General features: G+C 32.9%; 2 protein-coding genes across 2 annotated transcripts; both read right to left on the bottom strand.

Annotated features, from left to right (window-relative positions):
* Positions 1-641: 641 nt before the first annotated feature.
* On the bottom strand, positions 642-3,082 carry LOC126699678 (uncharacterized). The gene is made up of 3 exons (XM_050397631.1): positions 2,919-3,082; positions 1,200-1,607; positions 642-1,090 (listed from the first exon to the last, which is right to left on the bottom strand). Exons 1-3 carry the CDS (start codon positions 2,988-2,990, stop codon positions 866-868), a joined length of 705 nt encoding a protein of 234 aa, XP_050253588.1. The 5' UTR covers positions 2,991-3,082; the 3' UTR covers positions 642-865.
* A 10,107-nt stretch (positions 3,083-13,189) lies between these two features.
* Positions 13,190-14,887, bottom strand: LOC126699714 (transcription factor RAX3-like). The gene is made up of 3 exons (XM_050397664.1): positions 14,553-14,887; positions 14,271-14,400; positions 13,190-14,120 (listed from the first exon to the last, which is right to left on the bottom strand). Exons 1-3 carry the CDS (start codon positions 14,686-14,688, stop codon positions 13,346-13,348), a joined length of 1,041 nt encoding a protein of 346 aa, XP_050253621.1. The 5' UTR covers positions 14,689-14,887; the 3' UTR covers positions 13,190-13,345.
* Positions 14,888-17,442: the final 2,555 nt, after the last annotated feature.

A 17,442-nucleotide genomic window follows, 5' to 3' on the forward strand; every position in this document is an offset into this window, starting at 1 on the left:
TGGCAGGTATGCCAATGGATTGGACATGAGACAATCTCATGGTCCAATTGTATGCTAAATATGCTAAATCACTGACTAGCTTGGCCGAATCTATATCATATTTATATTTAATGTAACACCATGTGTTTTGTGGAATGGTGGTGTACCTTTTTCTTTTAAATATTCTTAGATATATTCAAATTAGTCAACCAATTATGATTTATTTTCTTTTAAAAATCCTTTTAATAGTATCTTCTCCATTTATATAAAACAATATTATAATTATGTAATTTAAATCTTTTTATTAAATTACATTTTTCTTATATATATATTGTTGTTTAATGTAATTTATATTATATGTTCTATTACATAAAACTTTTAAAAATAATAAATACTTTTAAATAACTCATGCACTATTTAACCTACAAATTTTACATTATATCCTTATAAAATAATTATATTATATTTTTTAATGCACAAGTTTGCGATGAGTTCCTATTTAATCACAGTATGCTCAACAGTTGAATGGCGTTAATCCTACATTTCCACAATGTGCCAAGGGTTGAGTCCCATTTTATCTTTGGCAAGGTTGGATTTAGGAAGCCTTGCTTGCCATTGTTTAATCTTATATGAAATAGTGATGCAATTAAGTCAAAACACAATTGGTAAAAAAGGCATCAGAGCTCATATTTGAAATTTGTTTGTAGAATCGGTTTCCGATGACACGACATATAATCCCAGCTGATATCATCATTAAGCACAAATGGTCTAAGCCATTTCTCAGGGACAATTTCCCAGTGATTGATATGGAAAATAGGTCCCAAATTTCTTTTTCTGTGAGCATCTGATTTAAGCACTTTAATGTCCAGCAGTAAATCTTTATTATTCAATCACCTCCATCCTTGGCTAGTGAAGCATCTTGGTCCTTTGAGTAGACCTCCCCATTGCTTTTATCTCTTTCTTCTCTCCACAACCACAAGAGTTGCATCAACCCGCCATTTGCCAAATGCAAAAGAAAAACACGTGCTTGTAATGCAAAATTTGTAGAGAGAAACTTAATAAGAACAAAGAAGCAAGCAATGCCTAGAAGTTGCCACGTCAAACCTTTGTCCTGTCATACACATGCAGCAAGAAAATGTGTGATATAAAAAAAATAAATAAATGCATGACATAATAAAAAAGATGGAAAACTGATGAGAAGAATGCAAAGTGAAGTATACCTCTAAGTGGCAAAACAGTTCTTGTGACGCCTCTTTGATAAAATCAGTCATCAAGCAGCCAACAAAGAGACCAAAAGGAATGATAAGTTCTTGGTTTCTAGAGAGTGAAAATATGACATCTGATAAGGAACTAAAAATGAACAACGTAATAAGAGTCCACTTTAATCCTTTCTGTCCAAGAAAAATAAGTCGCTCAAGCAGAATGCCCTCTGCTTTCTTCCATGGGATTTCTTTAACTGAGTCAGGGATGACTTCCCATAGCTTCTTCATTGCAATATTGATCTGCGTCTTGAATTTATTTGGGTCACTAAATTCTTTCATTGATACTTTCATAGAACATGTGGGGAAGGTTTGGTGATGGACACATGATCTCGAGTGCCTTTGTAATTGACCGTGAAAATGCTTAATCTGTACAAAGAGCCACAAAATATTATTCTGAATAAAGCTCTTTGGGAGGCAAATTCAAGTTCCCACCAATTAATTATAAATTTCAGGCCCTTTTAAAGGCATAGATACTCTTCATAAAAATTCTCTTAAAAAAGAGATGGAGAAACTCTGCTCGAGAAATCAACATTTAAGGGCAATGAAATATTTAGGACGTTCAAACTTGTGAGATCCAAAACCATGTGTACATACCAAGCCAAATCTGCATGGAATGTCTAATTACAACTTTAGGAGAGAGATTAGCAAATCATCAGTACTTTGCTAAAATATCTAAAAATTATAGTACTTACAATTGAACATCAAGTTGAAAGACTAAGAAAAGAAATGGATACCAGTTATCTGGAAAGTACACATTCACCTTAAAATTAACACTACAAAAATCAATATATTATGACCATGTTTTCTGAACATTCAAGAAACAAACAGGAATCTAAACACAAGAGAGTAAAAACAAACACCATGAGTATGAGCAAGCTCACCAAAGCACAGCTTCGAATTGATTCCCAATTCCTTCAAGGGATGTTTCAATTTCATTTTTTTATTTAAAAAAAAGGTTGTGCCCAATACACAAGGTCCCGCTTCTACGAGGTTTGTAGGAGGTGGTTGGTGGACATCCTTACCCCCAATAAACGTTGCAATTAAAAAAAAAAAAAAAAAGGCCATATAGTATGCATCCTTTCTCAGATTAAATTCCTTAAACATAATAGCTGTCATTCTTTTTTTTTTTTTTTTTTTTTTTTTGCGATTAAAACAAGTGAGGGATTTGAGCCCAGGTTCGCCTACATGTTATAACTAGGCAAGGCCATTGAACTACAAGGTTCTAGTTGAGCTGTTCTTGAAACTGTTGTAATTCTAAAAGCAATGAGCTGTTCTTGAAACTTATAGCAAGAATTCTAAATGAGGTGAAACAATTGCATTCATATAAAAATAATTGAGCTGCAATCCCACATATAACCCACTAATCATTTCTCTCTATACGCTGTTACTTTTTGCTATCACAGAAATCCACAGCAAAAAAAAAAAAAAAAACTTCCAATTAGCAATCACAAAAATTCTGTAGCTGAACATTCTGAAGTCTGAACCCCATTTCTATTAAACACTAATAAGTGCAAACGGTACAACGTTATTCAATTTATGAGTTGCAACTAAGTACTAACTAAACTTATAGTACAATAAAGTTCCATAAAGTTCAGAGCCAACCCAAAGAAACACACACACACACAGTTTTCCCCAAAAAAAAAAAAAAAAAAAGCCCAAGAGAAACTGAGAAAGTACCCGAAATTTCGAAGTTGGGGTTGGAGGCAATACTGTGGAAGCTGGAAGTGCCATTGCTACCATTGTCTTCATTTTTCACCTATGCTTTTTCCTCATCTCTCTCTCTCTCTGTTTCAAGGGTTTGGCAAACCTATGAGAATTAGCAATAGATTTTTTGGGTCAGCAATTTTCTTTCTTTGTTTTTGTTCTGGGCCTTCTTGGTTTTTTTCCTTTCCGCTTAAGTCCTAAAGGCACTGGGCTACATCTATAACGAGTTTAGCTCAAAGGGCCTTATATGGGGACCCAATAAACAATGAGGCCCTGAGGATTCTTCCCACCCAAAAACAAAAATGCATTTCCAAACTTGGGCCCAATCAGAGATGCCGCATCACATTGAATTGGCATTTGGGCAACCAGCCTGGGAGGAATTTTTCTTGGGTAAAAACCGATTGAAATTAGCAACAGTAACATAATTCAAAGAGCAAAGCCTCTCATAATACATACCAAAACTAAAGAGAAGCATACATTCACGACTATCAAAAAGAACTAGGTCGTGATTTGCATCTGAGCCCTTCCTAGCCAATGTATCTACACACTTGTTTGCTTCACGAAAATAACGATTCATCATTTTTGAAGAATTCTGTTAATGATGGTTTTACACTCCATGATAAGAGATACATGATATAAATTACTTGGTAGGAATTTTTGTACTTTCAAGAAAATGCAGTTTAATATAATTACTGCTATTGGGAATGTATGCATAAAATATAGTATTTGTTTTCAATTTCATAAGAAAATTCATATTACTTATCAAGATCAAAGTTTGGGATCTCTTCCCTTTGAATTTCTTAATAATATATAAAGTTATCATCATATTGTGGCCGGGGACGCTACCATTATTTTATACACTGTGTATCAAAATACAAAATTAAAAAGACAATCAAACTAGCTAGCTAGCCAAATCAATGAGACACACACATACAATTATATATAACTAAATACATTCCAGGAATTGTAATTTTCCCTTATGTTACTTCTGACAACAGAATATAAGGCCACCGACGGCTCTACTGGTCTACTATCATGTTGTCCTCGGAAACCTATAATTCCAAATATTAAACTCATTTGCAGTCATTATTCATTGCTTTTCGATTAAATATGTTAATAATTAATTTCATGATAAGTAAAAGTTTGTGATCAGATCCAAATTTAATGTTAGGACAAAGTCACAAGAATTTTTTGTGTTAGTGAGTGTCACTATCATTATATAAACAAAGAAAGATATCCAAATTATAGATCATGTGGGTTTCATATAATATTGATTTGGGTGTCATTATAGAATGAAAAAGTAGCAAATGAAGTCGTCGTTTCTCTTTTGTCATGGCTAGGGCAAGTCTCTGTGTCGCAGGCCTCAATTACGGATGCTTTGTTTTTTAATTTTTTTGGTGTTTATTATCGTCACCAAGTTGACAGAATGTGCTTCACTAATTAAGTCAAGGTTTGCAAATCCTTGGTTTTTTGTTTAGAGCCTTTTGTGTTCTGCTTCTTCTTCGAGAAGGATATTCCTTCCTTAATTAAATAATTACTTCAGAGTTTTACAGATAGTTATATATATGTGGTTGCTTTTTATTTGTTTTGTTTCATTTTGTAATAGTTATTATTCTTAGAAATTAATCAATAACCTTATATTTAACTGTCTCTTTCATATGCTGGAGCTTAATTATATGTGTGTGTATATGTCCTCCACAGTAGATATTCTAATACTAGTGAGCTAGAGAATATCTTAGGGTAACTGTAGTGATGCTTTATTAGTTTAGCTGAGCATGCCCAGTTGCACCCATTGATATGCTATATGTTAATATATTAATAAACTTTGGGACTCAAAAAATTCCAGATTTTTCTCATAATCGTTGTGGTTGGAGCTAATAAAATAATGTTAGTACATGTCAAGTTATTATTAATTTTCATTTAGACCTAATACTACTTTATTATCTACCATTTACAATTTGACAAATTAACCGTTGTGAAAAATTTGTAGGTTTAGATTTATTGATGTAAAAATGATGTTACTTGGTTACTCTAAGTGTCTAATCACAATTTATCATATCAAAAATTATGAAATTAACATCAAGTTTTATATCCATAGCATTACTCTTAATATATTTATCGTTTTTTAATCTATTAGAAAAAAAAAAAAAAGGAAAAAAGAAAAGAAGAAAGAAGGAAATAATCAATACAATATAAATATCTTCAAGATTGAAGGATTCCATATTCAGGCAAAAAATGATTGGAGTTCTCTTAAGACCTATTGGTGTCTTGACTCTTGATTTCACTTTTTATTTTTGTTCATATCTTGTTAGTCGTGTCAGTGCTTTAATACTAAGGCTATATTGCTTTACTTATTCAGTTATTCATCCCTTTTTTTCCTTGACTTTCTCAAAGCTACTGTGAAGCTAGGCTCCTTTTAATTAGCTTCCAAAAGAATATCCCTATCATGCATGGTTCTCAAAGAAACTTAGTTTACTATGATTGTCATATTATATTTGAACTCCCTTTTCTTGATTTGTTACTTGTAAATGATAAAGACTGGACCACCATTACCATGCATAGTCGTTATTAGGTTTAGGTTTGTATAATTCCACTTTTCTGACTTCACTACAAGCCATAAGGTAAATTAATTGATTCTAAAAGTTCACTGAAACACACAGTCCATCACAAAATTACCCATGTCCAAATTCCACCTTACTAAGACTTTAATGAACGCAAACATTGCCAACAAACTTCACAATTTAACATGAACAAGTTTCATGAAGACTATACAGTATAAACAACAATAATTGAGATCATGAAAAAAAGGTAAAGTTACAATGAGGGATGAAAAATTGTTTTATTGAATTGTTGATGTCATGCTGCCCCCGTTTTGCAAAACCAAGTTCCAAAGTGAGGGTCAAATTTAAAGTGGAATAATACATAATCATTCATGGCTTTTCATATGTCATGGCTGGAAATGTATATCTATAATTAACTAAAAAGTCTATACTGCATGCGCATAGACCTTATATCCTAATTAATACACACAATGACACATCCGTGATACATAGCCTGCCAACGCACTCCCATGCATCTACGCGAATACCTAGATAAATTTGATATTATGAGAAGTGAAAATTTATTGTTTAAATTATTATACAACTCGTAAAGTAAGAATTTTTTTGTTTGAACCATGATGGCCATCATGGAGGCACAATTTTGAGTATTGTTTAATAAGAATAATTTTGAGCAATGTTGGATACACAATTTTAAGTTTTTTAGGGTTTCAAAAGGGTTTGGCTTGGAAAAAAATTCTACACATGTTCAGTTATTTAGTAAACAAGTTAAAGCCTAAATATAGAATTGATTATTGAAAAAGTTGAATGTAACCATGATAACTTGTTTGTAAATAAATTCGGAAGTATGTAACTTGATTAAAGTACATATTATTTGAATATATGTATAACTGTTTAAAATATACTTATGTGGCTGAAAAATAACTTTGATGATGAAAAATTACTCAAGTGACTATTACAATTACATAGAAAAGAGAGATTCTGAATGGATTGCAATAGAAAACACAATAAGAAATAATATAAACGATCAAAATGTAATTAATAAAGATGTCTTTGGAAAGCCTGAGGAGTGCTTATACTCTCACATTATCACTTTTCTCACTACAATTTCATACGTAACACTTTTTTTTTCCTCCTAGATAATTTTTTTTTGGATCCCTTGTGCAAGGGGAGTCTGTCCCTATGCATACTGAAGGAGGGTCCTTCCCCACCATCCACCTGTTTGGTGGATATGGCAGGAGGAAGATATTTGTCCCATCTTCTACTTCCCCTTCTTTTTATGTGAGGTTGGGTGGAAAGCTGGGTGCTAAGCATTGTTCAAGTGTGTCATTTAGTAATAAATGCGGTATTGTCGGTGGGTGAAGTGCATTTAATGTGGAGGGAATGGTTGCTTTCTTGAGAAGCTTCCTTCTTCTAGATTTTGAACTCATTCACTCTCCGGCCCATACAATCCCTTGTCTATATCTTGGGTGTTAGGTGGGGTAGTAACATGTAGCCTAGGAGGGGTTGCTTCTCGAGTACCTTTTGAGGAACGAATCTTCCTCAGATGGTTCTTGTCGAAGTTCATGATGATCATTTCTTCTCCTTCTTCCCACTTGGTTTCTAGAGGTGCCATGACCTACCTTGGTTGAGCCAATTATGCTTGGTTTAGGCTTTCTTCCTTATTTAGGCCATTTGGGCCTATTGGCCTAGGCACATTTGATGTAGCTAAGTCCTTCCCCCACAATACTATATAAACTCGATATTAGATTGCATAAGTTTGTAAATAAGTTAACTAGGTCTCAAATATTTCAAGACTCAAGGAAATCTAGTTAATCTGGCACTATACTTTAAAAGGACTAGTCAAATTATAATTGGAGCTCCTTACAATTACTTGAATAACCTAGATTAAAATACACACCCATGCAACACATAGGTATCATAAATTCTTCTACTTAAATTCTTGACATCATCGTTAGGGCTTATACTAGGCTGCAATGCTCTCGAGCCACATGGAGTTATTAGGTTGACTTTGATTCCATTTTTATGCCTAGAGAAAAACGTTAGTCACATCTACATTATACTCCTAAAGAACTAAAAAAGTTATAATTTGGACTTTTCGTAATTGCTTGTATAACCTCGATTAATTACCTATTTGATGGATTTTTTTCCTTTTTTTGGACAAGTACATAGTGGGGGGAGGGGGAGGTGGGATTCGAACTATAGACATGAAACGCTTAAAAAGATGCCATTACTCATATAAATATATATTTTTTGATAATACTATAATTGGGGGTGCTGAGATTGAACCATATACGTTTCCATTGGAAATAGTAAAACATGTCTGTTGTTGGAAATAGTAAAACATGTCTGTTGAGAAATTATAAGGCTCTTGAAGAAATGTAATTGTTTATGAAGAATGTGAGAAGCTATAGGTTAGTAATAATTTAAACTTACTGATATCTTATTGTTCTTTTATAACTTGAATTTGAGAGTAGGTTTAGCCAATGGGACCGACATTTTGAATCACTACTTGACAAAAACACAGCTACCAATTTCAAGATATGTCAACCAATTCCAACAAATCATGACCATATAGCTTACCGAACAATGCATAGTCAACACTAAGGACTTCTTTTGATCTAACATATTACAACTGTAATCAATTAATAATGTACTTGTTATTGGCCAAAGGATGGCCTTCCTCCAAACATGATTAGAGATTTTTATTTTATTTTATTATTTGTTAAAAAGGTTCACTTAGAAATTAATACAACAAAAATGAAGTAATCTAAATAAATAAAAGCTAATCAGAAGAAAAAGAAGTCAGATAATTTTGGCTGCAAATGGGAAAGGGATGATACATGTCAAAAGTCTTGCAGCCCGCCATGAAAATGGTGTGCATGTCACTGACTTCTTTCCTCTAATGCTCTTATGCTGTAATGAAATGTAATCAACATATCACATATAGTCAGACAGAATTGAACAAATTTAGATAAACTGACTTTCTTCACAAAACGTTTAAATCAACCTGCGTTCCAACAATAAAAGTATGGCAGCTGGGACTCTAGCAAATTAAGTAGCAATGTAAGTCTATTGCATAATTGATTAGCAAACACACAGGGCACTTTGATTGGCTAGCTAGGTTTTTCATTTGTTTAAAACAAAAGTAACAGACAGGACTCATTAATCGTCATGTTTTCTCTTCCAATTAATTTTCCACAACCAAACAAAAATGAATTGACAGAGAGAGACCCAAAGAAGACAAGCGAGCTCAGCTAGTCTTCTATATTCTTGAAAGGGTGGTGAAATGTAAATGCAACTCTATATTTAGGTATTTTCTCTTGTTTGTTTCCTTTAATTCTGTAAAGGTAACTTTATATCAAATGGGTCCCCTTATCCATTTCTTTTAACAATTTCTCAATTATTTTTTACAGTGGGTTACGTGATATGCATAGTTATTTTAAACTTGAGGCGAGCCATGAATTTAACATACATTATTGGATGGGAGGAACCTCCTGGTTGACTAGCAAGTATTTGGATTTTCTTTTTGCAGGTATAAATTAATTTAATAAGGGATAAACTATGATGGAAATTTACCTATCTAAATAAATCTGTGTAGGATTATTAATTTGTACATCAAGACTGCTCAAATAAGTTTATGACTAATATATATATAGGCCTTTTCTAAACTTTGTTTAAATTAGTGATGTAAAGTTGTGACTTACAACTATGTTTAATGTTGGCTTTATTTTATGGCAAAAAGTATTGTAATTGCTTTAATTTTGTTCTTTGTATTTTGTGGGATTTTATTGTATTGGGTTTAGTGTTAAGTTGATGAAGAATTGAGCATGAAATGAAGATCAGTGCATTTTGCGACTAGCTTGCGAGAAAGGTTTCCGCGAAAAATGCACGTGAGAAGCACATGACTAGAAGTTGAAGAGTCGTGCCAGGCTATTAGTTTCATGAGTGTCTCATGGGTAAGGCCTTCCCGTGAAGTACTCGCGAAACATTCTGCTTAAAGGATTTTTAAGAGTGACTTTCTTACCCTTCACCCATACTATAAATATATCCTCATTACCCACAAAAGTAAGAGAGGTCATTCAGAGAGAAAAACTCTAGATAGGTTTTCTACAATATACACGCCTATCTTTTAGAGAGAGAGTTACCCATCCTTGGTGAAGAAATCATTTTAGCATCTTCTCTTTCCCTCTCCCATTGTAATACCTTGAGAGGAGATTTGTACCCAAACACAACCCACACATTTTTAGAGTGTAGAAAGTGTTTTGGAGTTTGGGAAACTTTGGGGATTTTTCGAAAGAAGCCGGTGAGACTTGGCGAATGCAATCGAGCGTATTGCGGGATTCGAAAAGCTAGAAAAGACATGACTTCGAGAAGTTCGTTGGTAGCAGGAACTTGGAGAGCTCAAGTACATTGGATAGACTAGGCTTGGAGGGTCTTTTGTTATTCGTGTACTCCAACTTTATTCTCTAGTGGATCGATTTACTACTTGAAGGGTGGCAGAGAGGTTTTTTGCTGAGTTCTTCGGTTTTTTCTTCGATAACACGTCTTAGTGTTATCTTGTGTTTACATCTCTCTTCCCTTACTCTTGTGCTTTACTTTTATTGTTTGTTGTTCATGTTTATGCACTAGAGTAGTTTTGGTTGTTTGCGCCTTACTCTTGTTTTTGCACTTAGTTTAAGTTAGAGTAAAAGCAATTGAGCCGTAATTTTTAATCTGGGGGACTAAACAACTCTTGTATTTTCACATATATTCGAGCTTTCAAATGATTCAAATGACTTGATTAAGTCATTATATTTCACTTTGTTATTTCTTGTATAAGAAGCTTTGAAACTTATTGAATATCTTAAATTGCTAAAAAATTTAAGTAATATAGGTAAAGATGGATGGTGCTTTATCAAGACTGATAGGATGTCACCCCATCATAATTTAGTAAAGATACACCTGAATATGATTAATCAATGTATAATCAAAACAATAGTTTTGATAATAAGATTGAGATTCTCTAGAGTTTTTAACTAAATTTAGTATAGACTTTTTAAAATCATATCCTTTGTTAGATTAATGGTAGATTGTGTCATATACTCACATCACATTTACCATAGAGGAAGTAAGGGGGGATTTGAATCATAGGTATCTCCATTGAAAATACCAAAAGGTGTTAGTTTATAAGTTATAAGACACTTAGTGAATTTTAATTCTTTTATAAAAACTTTGCTCTAAGAAAGGCAACTTAAGATTTTATGCAATGAATGGATAATATTTAGAGCTTAAATTTGTTTGTGTTGAGATACCACTTATAATAATGTTGAAACATGAAATATGTAGTTTTGCACACTAGGAGAGTTGGAAGAAAGCTTAACTGAGTAAACTCACGGTCGAAATTGAGGTGATTTAAACAACAATCAACCCACAATCTAGGGAACTAGCTTCTATTTATGATGTTGATTGAAACCAAACGTCAGAAAGATCCCTATAGCTTATGGTCACATGCAACTGCGTTGACAATTGACAGTTATAATTAGAGCTTGTTAGGTAGCAATCAATATCAAGCATTTTAAGTTTTATTCTCAAAACAATGCTTATTTAAGAAACAGTAGAACAAATTTTGTCATAGTTTTCATGCCACACTAGTGTGTCTTAAACGACTACTATGCGCACGTACCAAATTTGAGAGCTTTAATGAAATTGACAGAGAGACTTGCTGGTTGTTACTAGAAATTTACTCTAATCTTTTTACTACTTTCATATTCTCATGTTTAAGCTTTTTATGATAAAGGATAAAGCTATCGTTCATGCCCATATATAGGATAAAAATCAGACGGTTTAGAAGACAGCAGAATGCAAATCCAGCTATAATTGAATAAATATATAGTATACTATCTCAGTAAGTTGTGAACAACGTTAAATATATAGAAATCTTCAAAGCAAACCCCAAGCTTGAATCTTTATTTTTATTTTTATTTATCGTGCTCATCATCAATTCATTTCCATCATATTGTAGTGTTTTTCAGAGTTTTATATTTCCACTATATGACTATTATTGCCTATTTGAAAAAATAGTAACTAAACCCCTTAGATATCTATACTCTAATCCTTAATCTATATATGTTATACTTGTGTTTGGTTCTATGATACTCGACTTGCCAAAAAAGGGTTCTACATAAAAACATGCAACTCCACCGAAAATCTTCTACGGATAAAATGGTTTGTAGTTACTCTTGCAATGTATTGACACGGGCTAGGAACAGCTAAAAAGGGTAACTTAGGAGTTACAGTCAATCAGATTTTCAGAGTTTAATTGCAGTGGGACAAGTATGCATGGTATTATGGTCTTTGTTGCTAAGTTTTGTGCTTCAATATTGAAAAACAAACGTCATGACTTTGAAATAATATGTGATATAGAAACTGAAGGTAGATTTATACATGTTAGATTTGGATACTTAAAGCTTGACATCGAAGTGGGGATGAGTCACACAGCAAAGGATTCCCTAAACCTTTAAATTCGATGGAAGGTTGACTTATTGACGAAAGCTACAGTGACTGATCACAGATGATTATTGTAAAACAGAAAATTTATAATTTGATTGACATATCTGTGGATGACTTGTTCTAAGCTTAAGATTGTGGCCACATATATAGCACGATCGAGTACCTAAGATTGAATGCATTGAAAAGAGGAGCTACTACTTTTGATATGCTTCTTAGCGGTCAAGTTTAACAAGGAAATGCAATTCTGATGACAGTGATGCCAACTCCGAATTAGAAGAAAGCTTGAAATTAATTAGCCCAAGAGCTCAATCTGGGTGACACTCACAAACCCTCAAGAAAAACAAGTTTGACACCTGATAAAATGAGAAAGAATGCAAATTCAAATTTCTTGTTCATTCATTTAACCCATTCAAATGATTATACATCTTGAAGTAAGATATTGTTATTGGTGAAGCAAGAAGCAACAGGAAGTTAAAAGAAAAATAGATGAAACCAAACAAACAATTGAGACTTGAGTTTAGGGAAGCTACTTATAGCTTATGATAAAATAATCGAATAGCTAGACACTAGACAGGCACAATTGAGAGGAAGCAATTTACTTTTTCAAAATGGCTAATGCGAAAAAAGGAAAAAAGCACAATTTGGCTTATCTACTTTCCGCTTTCATGAGTCATGATTAGAACCCTCCTATTTACCCTATTCATAAGCTAAAAAGGAGGCGCTCATACTACTGTATATGTTTTGCAGGGAACAACATGTGTACTAGGAAACTGAAATAACTAATCCTTAAAGATACATTACTTATGGGTTTGTTAATGTTTAAGATATTAAAATACATCTAATCAAAGCACTCAGATTCTGGAATAAGAAACATGTTAAAGCTTAATTAATTAGCACCAAAATGTCAGGCATTGATCAAAATATTGGTGCATTCTCGTGATAGAAATTTGATACATACGTACAAGAAAACACACATACCATTTGTAAATAAAATTTTCCAAAAGAAATGTTTAGTTAAACCAGACCAATCAGCAGCAACAACAAAACCAGTCATGTACTCTTCAATATTGTAAAAGCATGAGTTCATGACCCAAATTATCAATATACAAGCTGAAGAATCCATCGTAACATAGTAGCTAAGAAATTCAGTCTGCAAAATACAGTAAAAATTAAAGAGACCTCACTACAGACAAATTGGTTGATAAACTATAGTCATGGATATAAATAATATATAGAGAAAAGCAAAGCATGGAAAAAGCAACATATAAGATATAAGTTTATTAGGGTTTTCTCAGAGAATCCAACGCTATTTTCTCTATTGCTACAAATTTATAATTAATGTACAGCACGTTAATTTGCTTGGTAGTACCTCAACTCTTCGAAAACACATTCTCGATGCGTCCGTTGTAGCATACCTTCATAGTTGGAAGCTACAGGAGGATGAATCAGAGAGCTCATCTCACCCCAACCAACACTTTCACTAGAAGTACTAGTACTGCCAATTCTATTATAGACCATGTCCTCCCCACATAAGAACTCTAGCCCATCTAATCCTTGTGGATTGTTGTATACAATTTCCTCAAGCTCCACAGGGAAACAGCTTTGCCCTTGCAACATGTTTAATTCCACTCCACCCATGTAAGACTGTGCTTGTGCAAATTGAATGCTACCAGTGTTGTTTAGTACTGCATCTATGGGAGCAGAAGAGGGTATATTATTGACCATAGAGTGCTCATATATTTGTTGAGTAGTGGAGGAGATATCATTTGTGAATTGAAGACTACTAGTCCCATCATGAATTGGCACATCAATATCAGAAAATCTTCCTCCGAGTTTGATAAGCAATTTTCTGATAGAAGCATGATCATTAAAACGAGGTTCTTGGTTTGAGAATGGTATGGGTGCTAACACAGGCAGCTCTGGCCAGTAAGGGTTTTGGTTATTGTTGTTGTCAGAAACCATCTCAACCCCTCTCTTCATCTCTTGCTTTAGGCTGCTAGTACCTCTACGAGCTTGTTGTTCTTTCCTTTGCTTACCAAGAAGCTTCTTCTTCAGCCTTGTGTTCCAGTAGTTCTTTATATCATTATCTGTTCTTCCTGGCAATTGTGCTGCAATAATAGACCACCTGTTCATGCCAACCAAACGATATATTAGAGTAGATAAAAGATAGTAAATATTATCCATAAAAAAGATCATACATAGTGCACACAAAACTAACTTTTGCAGGGTCTGAAAGAGATTAATAGAACGTTTTCTTTTAAATAACTTAATCTACCTGCTTCCAATACTAATATAGAGGCTGCAAATTATGTTATCTTCCTCTTCTGAAAATCCTCCATGCTTGATATTTGGGCGGAGATAGTTTAACCATCTAAGGCGGCAACTCTTGCCGCATCTCTTAAGGCCTAATTCAGAAACAAAAAACTCACATATGTGCGTGAGATATTTACAAGTTCACAGCAGTTTAGTTAGATTTGATTCTATGACAAGGAGAGAAAAGAACTTAGAAAGATAAAATTAAATAAATGAGTGGAAAAAGGTAGGTGTTAATTAGTACCAATTTTTTGTGGTAAAGCGATCCAGTTACCACCGGTGCCATGCTTCTCTATATATGACTTGAGCTTGGCATCTTCTTCAGGTGACCATGGGCCTTTCTTGACGTTTGCTTTGTCACAACATGGAGCTCTCCCCATGGTGTTGGTTTGAGCTTGATGCTATAGCCTATAGCTTCTCCCTCTGAAACCCAAATAAGAATATGAGAGAGAGAGAAAGAGAGAGAGAGAGAGAGGATTATAAAAGCTTGAAGATATACATGGTTATTAGGGAACAGCCAATTAATATTTTAAGGAGGGTGAGGCATAAAGTTTGTATAGAAAATTCCAGAAATTAAGCATGCCAGAATAGGAGAGCAAGGTTTTTCTTCTTGTCTTTCTTAGTCCAGAATCAATTGATTATTATAGTATTATCCTGGCTGTTGATTTCCTTGGAACTGTTTTCTTCCATTTAGACAAATACAAGTGAGCATGAGATATGCCATACGGGTATATCATGTCCTCCTTGGTCCATTTTGTTAATCTTGTACTTTGTTTTAGGCTGTCATTGAACATGCCCCTCTTTTCAATATAAAAAAAATAATTTATGGTTTCCGTCGGTAAACTTTCTTGTCATCTAATAAAGGACTTAAATATAATTGAAGATATAAAAAAAAAGAAAAAAGAAAAAAAAAAGAAACTCATTAATGCCTTGACATGATGATAAAAATTAAATCTCATATTGTATATTATAAATAAAAAAACTATTAATTTAACATAAAATAAATAAACAACAAATAATTTACTATAAGAAGAGTTTCGGTTCGCATCTACAAAAAATTTCATTAATTTATTAACTTTCCTAATATATCCTCAATTGATTTTTTTTTTTTTTTTTTTAACTATCGACTTTGCTTTGAACTAGAAACTTTGTAGTTCAGTATCATTGTTTGTTCTCATTTCCAAGGAGAATAAGCGTTCAAATCCTCTCTACTCCATTATTGTAATTAACTAATTATTGTAAGAAACTCTCACTTAAAAGACAACCTAACTTAATTTATTAAGAAATAGTCAAGAATTTTGTAGTTCAACTAGCTAGTTGTCATCTCCTACTGTTATATATCAACGGAAATATTCAAAATTCAAATCCCCCTACCACCAATTATCAATATTAAAAAAAAAAAAAAAAACTTTATTGAGAAATAAAGTAAAATATCCTTATCATATATGAAAAATGATATATTCACAATATTTTCAAAATAAATCTTAACTGATAGGTTATTATTTGTTGTTATAGGTGAGAAAAAAAATAATTTAAATTGTAAATTTAAATCAGAATCAATAACAACTTATCACCTATAATTTGTTATGAAAATATTGTAGATATAACATTTCTTTGTCATATATACATATTCCCCCCAACCCCCCGCCCCTTGTTTGAGGATAATTTCACTCAATTCAATTCTTAGTAAAATCAACCCAACTTCAGTAAGAAATGGGTGAAATTCATATGTTGTTTTTTTTGACCGAAAGAGGTAGAAAATTAATATGTTTTTGAAATTTAGTAGAACGTCAATTCCATCAGATAATTGAAACATAAGAAGAGTTCTAGAAGCAATAATAAAGACATGTGCCACTACCAAATATAAAACTATGGGGAAATTAACCAGGGGGTTTTTTCCTTTTTGGTAGGTGACCAAATGAACAACAAGAGGAGAAGAATGCCATTAGAATCGAGGAATAAAAGATTAGTACATATATAGTTTGTGTTCATGCAGTAATAATCAATAAGATGATACTAGCAAAGTATGAAATATTTTTCAGATTATATCATATGTCATCCATAAAAGTTTTGAAACAAGATAAAGGAAATTGAAGTTGAAATTTATAGCATTTTTCCAATAAAAATCTGTTTTCTTTTTCTTTCCCAAACTCCTATGATGGTTTTCAAATTTATAAGAAGTCGATCCTATGATGAGCTCCATTACCCAATTAGATGTGAAAGCTGTCCGGGGAAATAAATGAAGCTGAAAGCAGAAACATCAAAGTAAAACAAAATGTTTAGTCCAAAAATATGAGAAGCTCCACGGTATTTTAACAATATTTTCACCATAAATTTTAAGCGGCTTGTTAGTATTAGTTTTAATTTATATTTATTATTGAAATTTTTTTTTTTGCTCACAATAATTATAAGTAATGACCTAACACATAAAATTTGTTATAAAAATATTGTGAATATAGCATTCTTTAGAAAAATATAAAAAAGACATACAGGTGAAACGTATTAGGTGGGGGTAAAAGAGGATTGAGTGTCACATCATCATAGCATCAAAATTTGACCTCTGTTATACCTTCCTCCTGGTCTTGCTTGTGCGTGACAGACATCATGGTTTGCTCAGTGCCACAACCGAACAAACGGTACGGCCACAAAATCTCACTTCCATTTTTTTTAAAAGGATGACTTTTATTTTACATTCAGTTTTTGTAGCGGCGGCCCGATCAGCACATGCATCAACCAGTTTGCGACTGATTGACCTTCTTTTAACATTTACTTTTGCTAGGACTAGTTGACCACTTGGAGTAGGTTTTATACCAATCTAGATTGATGCTATGGCTTAATGAGATTTTTATGCAGTAAAAATAAAACCCCAAATTCCACTCGCACCCATAAAACTATGAAAAATCTTAGATTTACACACGTGTTAAGTGATGATTGGATTATTTTTCATCAAGTACTAGTGGTGGTTTATTGTGTAAGTAATATAATCAAATTACAAATTGAAAGATGTGCAAGTAATAACAAAGTGTAGTACTAAAAGAATGTAATGTTTTGTAAGTGGTAAGAAAAGGTTTCTGCCCATACGGCTTTGTAATTGGATTTACTTTATGTCAATTTGTAATTTTTTTTTTTTAAAA

The sequence above is a fragment of the Quercus robur genome, chromosome 9 (assembly GCF_932294415.1).
Source record: "Quercus robur chromosome 9, dhQueRobu3.1, whole genome shotgun sequence".
Classification (NCBI taxonomy): domain Eukaryota; kingdom Viridiplantae; phylum Streptophyta; class Magnoliopsida; order Fagales; family Fagaceae; genus Quercus; species Quercus robur.

Excerpts from the sequence above, each read along its gene's own strand:
- LOC126699714 (XM_050397664.1), bottom strand. The coding sequence starts at position 14,688 with ATGGGGAGAGCTCCATGTTGTGACAAAGCAAACGTCAAGAAAGGCCCA. Across the intron at positions 14,401-14,552 it reads CGCTTTACCACAAAAAATTG|GCCTTAAGAGATGCGGCAAG; the intron begins GTACTAATTAAC and ends TTTCTGAATTAG. Across the intron at positions 14,121-14,270 it reads TATATTAGTATTGGAAGCAG|GTGGTCTATTATTGCAGCAC; the intron begins GTAGATTAAGTT and ends TGGCATGAACAG.
- LOC126699678 (XM_050397631.1), bottom strand. The coding sequence starts at position 2,990 with ATGAAGACAATGGTAGCAATGGCACTTCCAGCTTCCACAGTATTGCCT. Across the intron at positions 1,608-2,918 it reads CCCCAACTTCGAAATTTCGG|ATTAAGCATTTTCACGGTCA; the intron begins GTACTTTCTCAG and ends CTCTTTGTACAG. Across the intron at positions 1,091-1,199 it reads AACTGTTTTGCCACTTAGAG|GACAAAGGTTTGACGTGGCA; the intron begins GTATACTTCACT and ends TGTGTATGACAG.